This window comes from Carcharodon carcharias, chromosome 2 (genome assembly GCF_017639515.1).
Source record: "Carcharodon carcharias isolate sCarCar2 chromosome 2, sCarCar2.pri, whole genome shotgun sequence".
Classification (NCBI taxonomy): Eukaryota; Metazoa; Chordata; class Chondrichthyes; order Lamniformes; family Lamnidae; genus Carcharodon; species Carcharodon carcharias.
Window position 1 is genome coordinate 129,537,511 of NC_054468.1, and position 18,713 is coordinate 129,556,223.

The window sequence follows — 18,713 nt, forward strand, 5'->3', positions numbered from 1 at the left end:
GCCCACTGACCAGTCCATTGATATCTTCCTGCAGTTTACAGCTATCCTCCTCACTATTTACCATCCTAACAATTTTCGTGTCATCCGCAAACTTCTTGATCATACCCCCTACATTTAAGTCCAAATCATTTATGTACACCACAAACAGCAAGGGCCCAGCACCAAGCCCTGTAGAACCCCACTAGAAACAGACTTCCAGTCAGAGAAACATCGCTTTACCATCACCCTCTGCTTCCTGCCTCTCTTTTGGATCCAATGTGTCACTTTGCCTTGGATCCCATGGGCTCCTACTTTCTTGATCAGTCTGCCATGAGGGACCTTATCAAAAACCTTGCTAAAGTCCATGTAGGCCACATCAAATACATCACCCTCATCAACACTTCTGGTTACCTCAAAAAATTTGATCAAATTTGTCAAACACAACCTTCCCTTAACAAATCCACGCTGACTATCCCTGATTAATCTGTGTCTCTGCAAGTGCAGGCATATTCTGTCCCTCAGAAATCCTTCTAGTAACCTCCCCACCACCAAGGTTAGACTGACTTGCTTGTAATTTCTTGGTCTATCCCTTCCTCCCTTTTTTAATAATGGGACAATGTTAACAGTCCTCCAGTCCTCTGGCACCTCACCTGTGGCCACAGAGGTTTTGAAAATTACTGCCAGGGCCCATATCATCTCTTTCCTTGCCTTGCTCAACAGCCTGGGATACATCTCATCCGGGCCTGTGGATTTATCCACTTTTAAGGCCGCTAAACCTGCTAATACCTCCTGTCTATGTTAATGACCTCTAATATTTCACAGTCCTCCACCTCAATGTCGATAGCTACATTGTCCTTTTCCATTGTGAAGACCGACGCAAAGCATTTCTTGAGGACTGCACCCACATCTTCCAGGTCCACACACAGATTACCTCTATGGTCCCTAATTGGCCCTACTCTTTCCCGAGTCATTCTCTTGCTCTTTATATATTTAAAAAACCCCTTTGGGTTTTCCTTTATTCTACCCACCAATGCTTTCTCATTCACTTTCTTAGCTGTCCTAATTTCCTTAAGTTCCCCTCTACATGTTTTATACTCCTCTAAGGGCTCTGCTGTAATGAGACCTCGATGTCTGCCATAAGCTTCTCTTTTTTCCTTAATCCTAACTTCTATGTCCCTTGACATCCAGGGTTCTCTGGACTTGGGTCCCCCTCTTTGTCTTTACGGGAACATATTTGCCCTGCACTCTTGCTATTTCCTCCTTGAAAGCTTCCCACTGCTGTGACAGTTGTTTTATCTGCAAGCAGCTGCTCCCAAGTCCACTTGAGCCAAATCTTAGTAAAATTAGCTTTTCCCCAGTTTAGAACTTTTATTCCTGGTCCAACCATATCCTTTTCCATAACTATCCTAAATCTAACTGAGCTATGGTCACTATCTCCAAAATGCTCTCTTACTGATACGCCTTCCACCTGACCAGGCTCATTTCCGAACATTAGGTCCAGAACTGCACCCGCCCTTGTTAGGCTTTCTACATACTGGCTAAAAAGTTCTCCTGGATGCAACTTAAGAATTTTGCTCCCTCCCTACTTTGCACACTAAAATTATCCCAGTTAATATATGGGTAGTTAAATGCCCTTACTATTACAGCCCTATTATTCTTACATACTCCTGTCCACTACTTTAGTCACCTCTTCAAAAAAAGAAACCATCAGCCTGAAATAACTCTGTTTCTCTCTCCACAGATGCTGTCAGACACACTAAACATTTTCAGCATTCTCTTTTTTATTTCAGATTTCCAGCATCTGCAGTATTTTGTTCGTATATGAGTTTAAAATGCCCCATTTCCCTGGCACTTCTCTTAAAAATTTTCAACCTAAAGGAACAACGCCCAAGTCAGGAAAGCTTTGAGAGATTATAGTTAGGGCATCTATAATGTTTTCACCTACCTCCTTTAGGACTCTAGATAGAAACCATTTGGGTTCTGGGAACTTGTCACCCAGATGTCATATTTGATCTTGAGTTGAGATATTGGCCACAAAGCCGTAGCTTTGGAATTCCATCCCCAACTCTCTCTGCCCCTCTTTCTTCCTTCAAGAAGCTCCTTAAAATCTCTTTGATCAAGCTTTTGGTCATCTGGCCTGATATCTTAAACATGCCTTATGTATGTGGCTTGGTGTCAATCTTTGCTTTATAACATTCCTGTTAAGTGCCTTTGGGCGTTTTATCACGTTAAAGATGTAATGCAAATACAAGTTGTTGTTTAATGCCATTATTTTCTTCATACTGTTATTCTGTTTGCATTAATTTTGCCGAGTTCCTGTCCCTGATTCAGTATTACTTTCCTTGCAACTTCTGATATGCTGACCTCTTCCTCTACTGTAAATGCTTTTGCTAAGTAATTATTCAGCATGTCCACCATTTCCTCATTTTCATTGGCAATGTCACTGTTAACAGTTTAAGGGGTCTGCATTGCTCCTAACCATCTTTTGTCCAAATAAAACTGTAAAATGTTTGTATTCATTTGCAGGTTTATTTGCATATTCCATTTTTGCAGCTCTATTGGCTTTGTCACTTTTGTTTTTTTGTATCTTTCCAATGCATAAGGGTCTGTGGTATTTTTTGCATCCTTTAATTCTTCTTTTAGGTCTCATTAAACTAATTCAATTGCTGCATCACAACCATCTCTATCCCATTCAGTTCTATCCTTCAAAGACAATTTAATCTCTTTCAAGTCTAACCAATGGCTCCATCTCTCCCTGGATCCTCCATCACATTTCTGTCCTCACTAACATCTCTGGCCTCAATGGAAGTTTAATTTCTTTTCCAATGCTAAAGCCACCTTTAAAAAAAAACTCTATTTCCTCTTTTTTGCCAAATGCAATAACATTTTATTCTTTCAATTTGAAAAGGCCCAAATCCAAAAATTAGAATATTATTTCTATATCAGACACTCACACCCAAACACAATACAAAAAAAAAGAAGAACATCAGATGACATCTCTTTTGGCATGCAAATAGTACTTTCTGCTCACTGTTATAAATCAGGGATGCTGGCATAGCCAGCAACACCCACATCCCATGAATGAATAAAAGAAAACCACCCAGGACAAAGCAGCCTGCTTGATAAGCAAGTAACATTCATGCCACACAAGCATCAAGCAATGACCATTTCCATCCACAAACATTCACTGCCTCCACCACCAATGCACAGTGGCAGTAGTGTGTAGTATGTACGATGTACAAGGTGCAATGCAGGAACTCACCAAGCCTCCTTAGACAGCACCTTCCAAACCCATGACCTCTATCATCTAGGAGGACGAGGACTGCAGATACATGGGTACACCCACCTGGAAGTTCCCCTCCAAGCCACTCACCATCTTGATTTGGAAATATATTGCCGTAATATATTGCTGTTCCTTCACTGTTGCTGGGTCAAAATCCTGGAACTCCCTCCCTACTGTTGGTGTACCTACACCACATGGACTGCAGCGGTTCAAGAAGGTAGCACAACACCACCTTCTCAAGGACAATTAGGGATAGGCAATAAATGCTGATCTAGCCAGCAATGCCCACATCCTGTGAATGAATAAAAAAAAGGCTGAAAATGGTTGACCCTAGGACATTACCCTGAGGAACGCAGTGATGTTCTGGGACTGAGATGATTGACCTCCAACAATCACATCCATCTTTCTTTGTGTTAGGTATGATCCAACCCATTGGAGAGTTTTTCCCGATTTCCCATTGACTCCATTGGCAAGAACTGCTTGATGCCACACTCAGTCAAATGCTGCCTTGATGTCAAGGCAGTCACTCACCTCACCTCTAGAGTTCAGCTCTTTTACCTATGTTTGGACAAAGGCTGTAATGGGGTCAAGAGCAGAGTGGCCTTGGCAGAACCCAAACTGAGCATCAGTGAGCAGGTTATTACTAAGTAAGTGCTGTTTGATAGCTCTGTTGACAATGTCTTTTATCACTTTGCTGATGATTGAGAGTAGACTGATGGGGTGGTAACTGGCCGGGTTGAATTTGTCCTGCTTTTTGTGGACAGGGCATACCTGGACAATTTTTAACATTCTAGGTAGATGCCAGTGTTGTAGCTGTACTGTAACAACTTCGCTAAGGACAGAGCTAGTTCTGGAGCACAAGTCTTCAGTACTATTGCCAGAATGTTGTCTGGGCCTTGGCAGTATCCAGTGCCTTCAGCTGTTTCTTGGTATCACGTGAAGTAAATCAAATTAGCTGAAAACTGGCGTGTGATGCTGGGGACCTCAGGAGGCCAAGATGGATCATCCAGTCAGCCCTTCTGGCTGAAGACTGCTGCAAGTTCTTCAGCCTTGTCTTTTAGACTTATGTGCTGGGCTTCCCCATCATTGAGGATGGGGATATTTGTGGAGCCTCCTCCTCTAGTTCACTGTTTAATTGTTTACCATCATCTATGACTGGATGTGGCAGGAATGCAGAGGTTAGATCTGATCTGTGGTTGTGGGATCACTTAGCTCTGTCTATCACATGCTGCCTTTGCCATTTGGCACATAAGTAGTCAATTGTGTATCCGAGAAACAGATCCTATCTTGGTAGCAGATCATAACTGAAGTACTAATACTGAATATCAACCTGATCCTGAGCACTGGTATTGAATATTGGACCATCTTGGTGCCGAGTAACGGGTTACATCCTGACTCATGTAGCATATCCCGATTACTCATCTTGAGTACTGATTCAAGTACCAGGCCATGTCCAGAGCATTGCTACCAAATATCAGAACATGTCTAGAGGACTGGTACTGGACATTGCACAGTAACACTAGTATCGGACTATACCCAAAGCCAAGGTCTTGGATACTGATCTGAGTAACAGAGCATATCTCAAGAACTGGTTAAAAAAAAAAATCCAACCTTATTCTGAATACTGGTACTGATTATAGTGCCATATTGCAAGCACTGATGCTAAGTACCTGAATGCATCCAGTGTACTGATCTTGAGTACTAGATTATATTCTGAACATTGATACTGAATATCAAACCTTATCCAGAGTAGCTTTTTTAAAAATGTATTCTTCCATGAGGTGTGGGTGCCACTGGTGAGGCCAGCATTTGTTGCCCACCTCTAATTGCCCTTGAACTGAATGATTTGTTAGTTCACTTCACAGCACCATTAAGAGTCAACCACGTTGCTGGGGGTCTGGAGTCATGCCTAGACAAGACCAGGTAAAGATGGCAGTTTTCCTCTCCTCTCTAAGGGATACTAGTGAACCAGATAGTTTTTATTAAAATGACAATCGACGATAGTCTCATGGACACTATTACTGAGACTAACTTTCAATTCTAGATTTTATTAATTTGAATTTAAATTCCACCAGCTGCCATGGTGGGATTGGAACCCGTGTCCACAGAACATTACCTGGGCCCCTGGATTACTGTCCAGTGACATTACCACTAGACCACATTTCCCTCGTGATCCCAAGTGGCTTCTCCCTGCTTCCGCACCATTACTGCTCATGTCGTTCAAGGATCTATCCTTGACTCCTTCTATATCTCATCTACATGTTGCACCTTGGCTACATAGAAAAGCACAGTATTACTTGTCACATAGACGCTGATGACACCCAGCACTACCTCACCACTATGTCTCTTGACTTTCTCCACTGTTTTAAATTGTCAGACCGCTTATCCAACATCTAGTACTGGATGAGCACAAATTTCCTCCAATGAAATATTGGGAAGACTGAAGCCATTATTTTCTTTCAACTCTCCAAACCCTGTTCCTTAACTACTGACTCTATTCCCCTTCCCGGCAACTGTCTAACATTAAACCAGTTTGTGTGCAACCTTGGTGTCACATTTGACCCTGAGATGAGATTTCAAACACATTCCCACCATCGTAAGACCCTGTTTCCACCTATAAAACCAACTGACAGCTCATCCATTGCTGAAATCGTCATTGAAACCTTTGTTACCTCGAGATTTGACTATTTCAGCATACTTCTGACAGTTTTCCTACATTTTACCCCTTGTAACTTGAGGTCATCCAAAATTCTGTCTGTGTCCTAACTTGCATCAATTCCCTTTCATCTATTATCCCTGTGCTCGCTGACCTATGTTGGTTCCCGGTCAAACAACATTTCGATTTTAAAATTCTCATCCTTGTTTTTAAGTCCCATGTAGCCTTGCCCTTCCCTATCCTTGTAATCTCTTTCAACCCCTTACTCTCTGAGATATCTCCACTCCTCTAATTCTGGCCTGTTGAACATCCACAATTTTAATTGCTTCATTTGCTTCGGTCCTCAGCTCTGGAATTCCCTCCCTACACCCCTCTATCTCTCAGCCTCGTTTTCTTCCTTTAAGACACTCCTTAAAACCTACCTGAATATCCTGAATAATACAGTATCTGGAATACCAAACAATATCTAGAGTGACAATCTTGAATACCAGACCATACCATGACTATTGATCCTAAGTAATAAACAGTATCCTGAGCACTAAACCATATTGCAGGTACTGATCCCAAAAATGGGCTGTATCCTGCATGTGGATCCTGATTAACAGACTGGGCCTCGAGTGCTGGCCCCGAGTCACAGACCATAACCTGGGCACTCATCCTGAATTACGGATGGTCCTGAGAGCGGATCACAAGTAACAGATTGTATTCTAGCTAAAGGAACTGGTTCCTAGGTAAGAGACTGGGTACTGAGCTAGATCCTGAGCATAGTTGCAAAGTATTGTACTGTATCCCAAGTACCTGAACCAAATAGCAGACTGTAGCCCCAATACTGGTGTTGTACTCTAGGCCCTTGGTGCTTTGCTGTTCATAGTGCTGTTACTGGAACTTGTACCAGATATTAGAACCAAATTTAGGAATACTAGAGATGAATATAAACATACAAATTAGGAGCAGGAATTCGGCCCCTCGAGGCTACTCTGTCATGCAATAAGATCATGGTTGATCTGATGTGTGATACTTGACATTCACACCATGTATGCAATTTCAAATGGGAGCGGAAATGACAAATTTCAGCTAATTTTGAACAAGCAGTTTGTTCCAGTAGGGTAAATGTGGAACTGCTACAAGACTGGCTGACTTTAGGCACCACTGAGTATCAAGTGAGGGAGCTGCAAATTTCTCAGGGAAACTGGGGTCTCTTGTTTTTGCTCTTTAGCACTTAGTCTTCTCTCTGTTTGCCATCACTCAGTCTACTATGAATTCTTTGCCTTTGTCTGCCCCATTCCTTCAGCTTGTCGTGTGCTGGATCTAATGGCCTGCATCTTTCTTATGCTGGGATAGGGTTGGCTTTTGCAGCCTTTTAAGCAGAACTTGGTATTTCCATGTGAGATGAAGGGAGCAAATTGTTGTTGAAGAGAATTCGAGATAGTCTTGATTTTTTTCAGCATTTAGAAAATGAACCACTCAAGTTTTTTGCTGTGCTAGATTTAGGGTTGCCAACTTGGGACACATTCTTGGAGCATTTATCACATGACTTTGTGTCCAACCACCCTGCCCTGTCAAATATCATTTTTTCGCCCCACCCCAAACATTTTGAGGACTAATAAAAGCATTTTAAAAAAATGAAAAAATGAAACACTTGTTCCCATGATATTTCACCTCCCAGGTTTCTCAAAGCAGTAGCCAGGAGAATGATCTTTAATACCTGGAGACTTCAGGGCAACACTGGCAGGTTGGCAACTATAACTAAACTTGGATTAATTAACCAGTGCTGTTGTTGGTAACCTAAGCAGTAAAAGAGAGAGGAATGGAAAAGCAGACCCCTGCAGCTAACTCCAGAGAAATCTAACTAAAACTTGGGTAGATGGTTAGGGCTTCCTTTAGCCCTGGGCATCAGAGAGATGGGGGCCAACTAATACCTGACAGATGAAAATCATGGCTTAACATGTCATCTGATGTGACTCATTTGACAGCAACTGAATTGAACATGGCGGCCCTCAGTACTGTTTTCTTTTATCACCTGACTACAGCAATTGATGTAATCACCACAACTTAACACAAGGATCTGATGAAATTACTCTTCTGGCGACTCAACTAGCACTAATATTGCCAAAGGAGGTTTAGTGAAGGTCAGACAGTGTCACAAGATTAGAAAGTTACAAAGTTTATCAGAAATATTACATTACACCAGATCAGAGAATGATTAACCTAACGGGAAGTAGGAATCAATTTTGTTGCATCCAAGAGCTGAATGAGGCAATGTGCAGAGCGATGACTTAAGTGTCATTTGATCATATAAACCTTGAGAAACTGGATGCTTTAAAAAGGCTCCCAACCATCCGATTAAAGGACCACTGCACTCAGCATTAAAGTGAAACCTAAGTGGCCAGTCAGCCCAGCCCTGTTGTAAAACTCATTCTCAGGATATAGGCTTTGCTAGTAAGACCACCATTTATTGCCCATCCCTGTTGCCCTTGAAGAATGTAAACAGCCACCTTTGAACTGCTGCATTCTATGCAGAGAAGGCATTCCAACAATGCTGTTTGTTAGTAAGTTCCAGGATTTTTAATCAGTGACAGTGAAGGAACAGCGATTGACGTCCATGCTAAGGTCATGTGGCTTAGAGCTGCTGATGTTTTCATGCACCTGCTGCCTTTGGGCTGAAGCAGCCTGCAAGAAATTCAGATATTTATGCATAATCTTCTTATCGAAGAATGTAGGTCGGAGGGTAACCACTGTTACAATTCTTTGTCCTGCTCCTAGACACTGGATACTACAATGACGATGAGCCTTGACAACATCCAAGCTGTTGCAATAACAGAAAATGCTGGAAAAACTCAGTATGTCTGACAGCATCTGTGGAGAGGTAGTTAGGTTCTCAAAGTGTGATTTTCTTTTCGTTCCTAATTGATCCAGTGCTTGGCACTAGCAGTAACACTGGGAAGTGTGGGGAGAAAGAGAGAGCTAGTCACATGAAGTGAAAGGGGAGAGAAACTCACATGGAGTGATGGGAGAGACAAAAGGGTAGAGGGAGAGTGAAACACAAAGTGAAGTGGAAGAGACAAACACAGACTCATGAGGTGAGTGGAAGTGAGGGGAACATGCTCAAAGTAAGGAGGCAAGGGATAGGCATACACAAAATTGGAGTAGAGGAAAGAGGCATGCGCAGGGAGAGCTGCACTCTCAAAGTGACATAGGAGAGAGGGAACACATTTGGTAAGAGAGGCTGAGAGTTTGATATTTATCTCACCTACATTTGCTTTGAGTGAAGGTGACTTTAAATATGGAAACAAAATATTTTACTTGTGAGCTCCAGGATTTTACTCTGAAATTAGTTATGTTCCTCTTGGCTCTTCCCAAGAGATGCAATGACAACACTTTCATCCCACCCTGCCCACCCCCTGGCAAAGCATTACCATGGGCAAATACCTATGCCTATGCTTCAGCTCTTTACCCCAGTTAACTCCGCCTCCATATGTCATCTCTACGCTCCTTCATTTCCAAGACTGGCCAGCCAAACCAAATTAAATATGATGCATCTTGGTACCTCCAGTGCCCACCTTTCCCTCGCAGTGCAGCCCTCTCCAGCGCACCCTGCTCAGTCCTTGGATAAATTGACGTTCTCCATTTTTGCCATGTCCCAGCCAGCTTCATTCATCCCATGTGTATTACACAGTATAATGCTCAGTATAATATTTAATAATCTACACGATAGTAAACAGTATAGTATAGCATCCTTTATGTAGTGTCACACGGTACATTACACTGAGTTACATGGTATAACATTTTTGTATTATACAATAATTCACTGTTACACAATATAACACCCACTGGTCTACTCACTGCAGGATTCCTAGCCTCTAACCTGCTCTTGTAGTCACAGTATTTAATGGTTAGTCCAATTCAGTTCTGGTCAATGATAACCCCCCCCAGGATGTTGATGGGGGAATTCAATGATGGCAATATCATGGAATATCAAGGGGTGATGGTTACATTTTCTCTGGGAATCCTGCGGAGACGAACTCACCTCCTGACTCCCCAAAGCCTGCCCACCATCTACTAGGTACAAATCAGGAGTGTGATGGAATACTCTCTATTTGCCTGGACATGCAGCTCCAACAACACTCGAAGCTCGACATCATCCACAACAAAGCAGCTTGCTTGACTGGCACCCCATTCACCATCTTCAGCATCCACTCCCTCCACCACTGACACACAATGGTAGCAGTTTGTACTGTCTACAAGATGCACTGCAGTAACTCATCAAGGCTCCTTTGACAGCACCTTCCAAATCCATGACCTCTATCACCTAGAAGGACAAGGGCAGCAGATAGATGGGAACTCCACCGCCTGCAAGTTCCCCTCCAAGCCACACACTATCCTGATTTGGAACTATATCGCCTTTCCTTCACTGTCACTTGGTCATAATCCTGGAACTCCCTCCCTAACGGCACTGTGGATGTGCCGACACCACATGGGCTGCAGCAGTTCATGGCGGCTGCTCACCACCATCTTCCCAAGGGCAGTTAGTGATGGGCTGTAAATGCTGGCCTAGCCAGTGATGCCCACATCCCGTGAAAGAAAAACAATACAATCCGACATTCGTTACCAGCGCTTGGGATAAGGGAAGTTACTTGGGGTCATTGCTCAGGATCTGTATTGGGAGATCAACTATTACTCAGGATCAGTATTTGTGATATTGCCTAGTAATCAAGATCAGTACTTGCAATGCAATCCAGTATTCTGTACCAATTCTCAGAATAAGGTCCAATATTCAGTACTAGTCTGAGGTTTGGTACTCGAGATCAGTATTCAGGGTGCCATCTCATATTCATGTATCAGTACTCAAGATACAGCCCACTACTCAGGATCAGCAAACAGGAAATGGACAGTGTTTGGCATCAATGCTTAGAATCAGTATTCAGGATGTGATCTGGTACAAGGGATCCTTACTGAACAAATATGCATCATTAACACCATATAAACACCATACTGTGCTCCACACAAGCCTCCTTCTACCTTACATCATCTCACCCAATGTATCCTTCTATTCTGTTCTCCCTCATTTAATCACCTATCTTCCCTTCAATGTTACATCATTCGCCTCAGCTAGGCCATGTGGTATCAAGCTTCATATTCTAACCACTGAGTCAAAATATTTCTCCTAATTTCCTTACTGGGTTCATTAATGACTACCTTATATTTACAGCCACTACTTTTGGACTCCCCCACAAATGGAAACACCTTATTTATATCTACCGTCTTAAATCCTGTCATAATTTGAAGATCTGTGTTCGGTCACTTCTCAGCCTTCTCTTTTCTAGAGAAAAGAGCCACAGCTTGTTCAGTCTTTTCTGCTAGTTCTAATTCTTTAATGTTTTTTCTCCCACTACCTCAAACATGCTGTTATCCCATTATTCAAACTGTATTTACTGAAATGGGCCACAGTACTCTGTGGGAAGCTGACTAATGTGGGGGATACCAGCTGACTATTCATTTGCCCATAAATCAACAGCAAACCACCAATGTAGGTCTGGTAAACCATTCTGGACTGAGTCAGACTATCCTTTGCAAACTGGACTGGCTCTGAAATAGGCATCTATTTGGTTTACAGAAGGACAGAAATAATAGGGGTGAAGTATCATCTAAGGACAGCTACATTTACACCACATCTAGGTCTGAAATCCTAATTGACCAGACATTAAAAATTGACTAGAGTGAAATCTATAGGCCCATACATGCGTTAAGCAAATTGCTTCATAACTGTATAAGCCACATCCAAAAAGTTTTTTTTTAAGATTGACATCATCACATGCAGCATAGGCAGTAAGAATATAACTAACCCATCTAGGACCCTCCACCCCTGCCTGTCCCTCCGTCCCCACCCCGTCTTCCAATCCCAGCCCCAGCCTTGTAATCACTATACCCCCTGACCTTCCCCTCTCCGCGCTGAACGTTCAGTGCTTAGCAAAGGACTTAGTTTCATACCCTTACGCCCTCATCTCAATGAATTTCGGGCTCGGCAAGACGCTGAAATCTTCTTCCGCCGTCTTCGTCTCCGGGCTCAATTCTTTGGGCAGGAGTCCTCTCCCCGTTCAACAGATCCTTTTACTCACCTCCAATATTCTCCCTCCACCTGGACCCTTCCCTCTGGATTCTTACCTTCTCTTGATCTTTTCATTGAGAACTGTCGGCGTGACATTAGTCATCTCAATTTCTCTGCTCCTCTCACCCATTCTAATCTCTCTCTCTCTGAACTTACTGCACTCCGTTCTCTCAGTTCCAACTCTGACATTGTCATCAAACCCGCTGACAAGGGTGGTGCTGTTGTTGTCTGGCGCACTGACCTCTACCTCACGGAGGCTGAGCGTCAACTCGCAGACACTTCCTCTCCCTGGACCATGACCCCACCACTGAACACCAAGCTATTGTTTCCAGGACTGTCACTGACCTCATCTCCTCTTGGGATCTTCCTCCCACAGCTTCCAACCTGATAGTCGCCCAACTTTGGATGGCCCGCTTCTACCTCCAACCCAAAATCCACAAACAGAACTGTCCTGGTAGACCGATCGTCTCAGCTTGCTCCTGCCCCACGGAACTCATTTCTCGTTATCTTGACTCCCTTCTCTCTCCCCTTGTCCAGTCCCCTCCCCCCTACATCCGCGATTCCTCTGACACCTTACGTCACATCGACAATTTCCAGTTCCCTGGCCCCAACCGCTTCCTCTTCACCATGGATGTCCAATCCCTCTACACCTCCATCCCCCACCAGGATGGTCTGAGGGCCCTTAGCTTCTTCCTCGAACAGAGGCCCGAACAATCCCCATCCACCACTACACTCCTGCGTCTGGCTGAAGTTGTTCTCACACTGAACAATTTCTCCTTCAACTCCTCTCACTTCCTCCAAATAAAAGGTGTGGCTATGGGTACCCGCATGGGCCCCAGTTATGCCCGTCTCTTTATGGGGTATGTGGAACATTCCTTGTTCCAGTCCTACTCCGGCCCCCTTCCACAAATCTTTCTCCGGTACATCGGTGATTACGTCGGTGCTGCTTTATGCTCTCGTCGGGACTTGGAAAAATTTATTAATTTTGCTTCCAATCTCCACCCCTCTGTCATTTTCATGTGGTCCATCTTTGACACTTCCCTTCCTTGACCTCTCTGTCTCAATCTCTGGCGACAGACTGTCCACCAATATCCATTACAAGCCTACCGACTCCCACAGCTACCTCGACGACAGCTCCTCACACCCCGCTTCCTGTAAGGACTCCATCCCATTCTCTCAGTTCCTTCGCCTCCGTCGCATCTGTTCCAATGATGCTACCTTCAAAAACAGTTCCTCTGACATGTCCTCCTTCTTCCTTAACCGAGGTTTTCCACCCACGGTCGTTGACAGGGCCCTCAACCGTGTCAGGTCCATCTCCTGCGCATCCGCCCTCACGCCTTCTCCTCCCTCCCAGAAACATGATAGTGTCCCCCTTGTCCTCACTTATCACACCACCAGCCTCCGCATTCAAAGGATCATCCTCCGCCATTTCCGCCAACTCCAGCATGATGCCACCACCAAACACATCTTCCCTTCACCCACCCGGCGGCATTCCGTAGGGATCGTTCCCTCCGGGACACGCTGGTCCACTCTTCCATCACCCCCTACTCCTCAAACCCCACCTATGGCACCTCCCCATGCCCACGCAAAAGATGTAACACCTGCCCCTTCACTTCCTCTCTCCTCACCGTCCAAGGCCCCAAACACTCCTTTCAAGTGAAGCAGCATTTCACTTGCATTTCCCCCAACTTAGTCTACTGTATTCGTTGCTCCCAATGCGGTCTCCTCTACATTGGAGAGACCAAACGTAAACTGGGCAACCGCTTTGCAGAACACCTGCGGTTTGTCCGCAAGAATGACCCAAACCTCCTTGTCGTTTGCCATTTTAACACCCCACCCTGCTCTCTTGCCCACATGTCTGTCCTTAGCCTGCTGCATGTTCCAGTGAAGCCCAACGCAAACTGGAGGAACAGCACCTCATCTTCCGACAAGGCACTTTACAGCCTTCCGGACTGAATATTGAATTCAACAACTTTAGGTCTTTCTGTTTCTTCCCCCTTCCTTTTGTTTTTTTTTCCAATAATTTATATAGATTTTTCTTTTCCCACCTATTTCCATTATTTTTAAATCTTTTATGCTCCCCCACCCCCACTAGAGCTATACCTTGAGTGCCCTACCATCCATTCTTAATTAGCACATTCGTTTAGATAATATCACCAACTTCAACACCTGTGTTCTTTTGACTGTGACATCTTTTGATGATCTGCTCCTATCCTAACACCCCCCCCCACCTTAAACCAGCTTATATTTCCCTCTCATTGCAAAGAAAGATCAGTTCTGTTGAAGGGTCATCAGGACTCGAAACATCAACTCTTTTCTTCTTCGCCGATGCTGCCAGACCTGCTGAGTTTTTCCAGGTAATTCTGTTTTTGTTTTAGAATATAACTAGTGTTCATTCTGGAAATGAACCTTGTAGCAAATTTGTTCTGGGAAAGGCCTCATAGCTTCTCATACTTCAAAGTAGGTAACAAACTTTGAGGCAGACCTAAGTGACACTAAATCGGAGGTTATGTAGCACAAATGTATGTTAAAATTCAAACATTCTATCAAGATTACTCTTATCCAACATAAATAACATAACTGTGCATTCTCATTGGATATCATGTTCAGTTACCCTCCTTTTCTGCTACCAACTCATTTTCTGCTCTCCCAGTCTGTAAAAATGGTACCAACATTTCAACTTCAGGGCTTCCTGATATCTCCCTAAATTTAACCAATAAGTGGTTGAGCCATTAATTTGGGGCAAAGGGGAGGGAAAAACTGGAGTGGAGAAAGGCATAAAACCTCAAATTTTAGTGAATAATTTTATGACCAGGTTTGAAAGGGAACAAAATGGGTGCAGGTTTCCATGTTATCACGTATGTGTACAAATAACATTCTCTGATACGGATAGGATTAACTCTGATATTTATAATGAATTCCTATTGTGCAAAACCAAAGAAGCAGCAATGAGGTATATTCATCTGTGGGAAGGTAATGTTTGTGGTTTGGAGTATGTGGTTAAAGTTTACCTGCAGGCACTGTAATCTGAAGGCTGCTTTACTGCTAAGCATATTCACAAGAGCAGGGAAACCCTTACAATCCAACCACAAATTTAGATCTGTGGCCTCCTGCATTCACGATAATTCCACATCATTATTGAATTACAGACACCCTGCCTTCCCACATACATCAGCTACATTCCCACAAGAGGGACAGGGAGCCCAGCTTTGTTATTCTCTGCTCCCAATCCCAATGGAATAGACACCACCTGCGGCCAAGGGAGAAATCTGCTTTCAGTGCCACACAGATGTGAGTCTCGCAGCACGCAAGTGTGGCCTGGGGATGATTTTTCCTCCCAATTCCCCCGCTCCTTCCTTTGAGAAGAAGTTGTACAACTCCTATTTTCTCTGGACAAGGAGCATTGGGTGAGATGGCAAGATCCATAAGCTCCAATACGGAATGACGTGTCATACTAATTTAAAGGAGGTACTTTAAAAAGACATCGTGTACTCAGATATTCAAAAAGAGAAGAAAGCCATTCAGCCGATAATGTCTGTGCCACCCCTTTAAAATAGTTATCAGATTAGTCCCTCTACTTTTGCACTTTCCCCATAGTCCTGTATAATATTAGAGTATGCACCCAATTCCCTCTGGAAACTAACAAGTGAATCTGCTTCAAGCGCACTTTCAGACAATGCATTCCAGATCATCATAAAACGTATAAAATCTCTCATCTTCCCTCTGATACTTCTATCAATTACTTTAAGTCTGTCCCCTCTGGCTAATGACCCTATTGCCAGCGAACACAACTCAATGAAATAAACTGCAAAATACAAACCTCCAACCATTGCAATAAAATGTTCAAAGTTCAAATTGGTTTTCAATACCTGTTGGGTAAAATGAACACAACTACACTTGAGTCGAACCCCAAAGATTTTATTGGCAAAAATGACTCTACCTTTCTTTGTTGAATTTAAGAGAATGGAGTATGGCAGGCCTTTTCTGACGTAGATTCCAGAGATGTAAAGTATCATCCGCCAAGGCACTCACAAGGGCTCCCTGAAAGGAGAGTGGAAGTACATTACACCTTTCAATAAGTTAATACACAAAAAGACTAGAAGACCATCAGGTCTTCCCTGTCAAAAATGTAGTGTAACCTCTCCTGCTGTTCATCTACCCCTCACAATCTCATGAAAAAGACAAAGAACAACACAAAAAAAAGTCATAGCCGAATTAGGAGAGACCCTGGAAAACTCAGAATGCAAAATAAACAAGGGAGGCTCCCATCCTTCAAAGCTCATCATAATCATAACAAAGCAGAAACTTACCCCTGGGATCAGGAACATCCTCTTCGCTCAAGAACTGGTCATATTCTCTTTTAAAAATGCTGTGGTTACTCCATTTTTACATTTCACAGCAGTGTGTCCCAGAGGGACCTGGCATCTAATTTAACCACATAAAATTTGGATTTTTAAAAACTATGTGCTACCATCCATCTCTGTTTCAAATAACCTAAGCAAACTGCACACAATCCCTTTATCACCTTCACTGTTTTCTATTTCCCTTGTTGTGTTTGATCAGGTTTCCACCAAAACGTACTTTATATTAGCTTTCCATGCAAACACAGAAGACGCAACACCTATCCCTTTCACCTCCTCTCTCCTCAGCGTCCAAGGCCCCAAACACTCCTTCCAGGCAAGGCAGCAACTGGCTGCACTTCTTTCAATTTTGTCTATTGTATTCGCTGCTCACAATGTGGTCTCCTCTACGTTGGGGAAACCAAACACAGATCGGGTGACCACTTTGCGGGACACCTTTGTTCAGCCTGCAAGCATGACCCCGAGTTTCCAATGGCCTGTCATTTTTGTCGTCCATCTTGCTCTCACGCTGACATCTGTCCTCAGCCTGCTTGCACTGTTCCAGTGAAGCTCAACGCAAGTCTGTGGAATGGTATTTCATCCTTCAGTTAGGCTCTTTACAGCTTTCTGAACTCAACATTGAGTTCAACAATTTCAGACCATAATCTCTGCCCCATTTTGCTTCCTTGACTTTGCATGTTTTGGTTTTTCTCTTATGTTTGGTTTCAGGCAGTGGCACAACTGCTCTTTGCACATCTTTTGTTTCTTTCTCCTCCCCTCACCATCAACCCCCGGCCCAGCACCATTCCCTTTGACCCAATGCCATTCAACCTCTGTCTTCCACCATAACACAGGCCTTTCTTTCATCCTTGTCAGACCCATCCCTTGCTCAAAACTTATTGCATTTCTAACTTTTCCCAGCTCCAAAGAAAGGCTCTTGACCCAAAATGTTAACTGTTGCACTGTCCATAGATGTTGCCTAACACAAGTATTTTCTGAATTTTCAGTTTTATTTCAGATTTCCAGCAGCCGCAATATGCTGCTTTGTGACTAATGCACAGAAACCCTTCATTTTAAAAAACTTTAGCTCATATTCCCCATGAGCTTGTTCCACCAAAGTAAATATATCTGTCATATTTTATATATATTTTCCACATAGTAAAATTCTGCTTCGAAAAAATTACCACAAGAAACACAACAGAAGCTTGGAGAAGGTACCAGTAGGATGTCACCTGGAGAAGGAAGATGACTGTACAAATTTAATTATTTTATTTAATTCTAAACATTCTTTTTAGCATTCTCCACATACTGAACCAGTACTCTCCCATAGGAAGAAATGGCACCCTTTCTGATTCAATAGCAACACAGTCAAGGAGGATCCGGCCTGCTGACTGTTCACGAAGGCCACTTTGCCATGGTTCAATTGGTACTGCACGTGTCTCTGGAATCAGAAAATCATGGATTTAAATCCACTCCTCCAGAGACTGGAGCACATAATCAAGGTTGACACTCCAATGCAGTCTTGCTACAATCGCATAAGACTTTGGTGAGACCTCACCTAAGTACAGTATACAGTTTTGATCTCCATATCAAGTAGGAATTATACTTGTATTGGAGATGATACAGCCAAGGTTCTCCAAATGCTGCAGCCTCTGAGGTGCCATCTTCCAGATGAAACAAGAGCTTGTGGAGTTGAGGATAATATGTTAGCTTAAATGGAACATTTGTGAACAAACAGGAAGTAGGGATAAAAGGGACATTTTAAAGTTGGCAGGCTGTAACTGATGGAGTGCTGCAAGAATCAGTGCTGGGGCCTCAGCCATTTACAATCTATATTAATGACTTCGGCAAAGAGACTGAGAATAATGTATCCAAGTTTGCTGAGGGTACAAAGCTAGGTGGGAATAGAACAGAGGCAGGAAAGAGGTATGGACAGGTTAAACGAGTGGGCAACAAGGCGGCAGATGAAGTATAATGTGGGAAAGTATGAAGTTATTCACTTTGCCGTTAAGAATAGAAAGGCATGAAACATTGCTTTTTGAAAGGCATGAAACATTGATGTTAAGGGAGACTACTCATACAAGGAGCAAGTTAGCATGCAGATACATCAAGCAATTAGAAAGGCGAATTAAAAGTTGGCCTCATTTGTAAGGGGATTGAAGTGTAAGAATAAGCAAGTCTTGCTACAATCGCATAAGACTTTGGTGAGACCTCACCTAAGTACAGTACACAGTTTTGATCTCCATATCAAGTAGGAATTATACTTGTATTGGAGATGATACAGCCAAGGTTCTCCAAATTGGTTCATGAGATGAAAGGCAGAGTAAATTGGGCCTACACTCTCTGGAG

The 18,713-nt window shown here is 43.3% G+C and overlaps 1 protein-coding gene across 3 annotated transcripts in view; it reads right to left on the reverse strand.

Annotated features, from left to right (window-relative positions):
- The window catches only part of stxbp5a (syntaxin binding protein 5a (tomosyn)), a 196,983-nt gene that overhangs the window by 145,942 nt on the left and 32,328 nt on the right, over window positions 1–18,713 (reverse strand). For all 3 annotated transcript variants that reach the window (XM_041211848.1, XM_041211840.1, XM_041211832.1), the window contains exon 4: window positions 15,965–16,065. In XM_041211848.1, coding sequence (XP_041067782.1) covers window positions 15,965–16,065 — 101 coding nt within the window. The remainder of the gene's footprint in view (window positions 1–15,964; window positions 16,066–18,713) is intronic.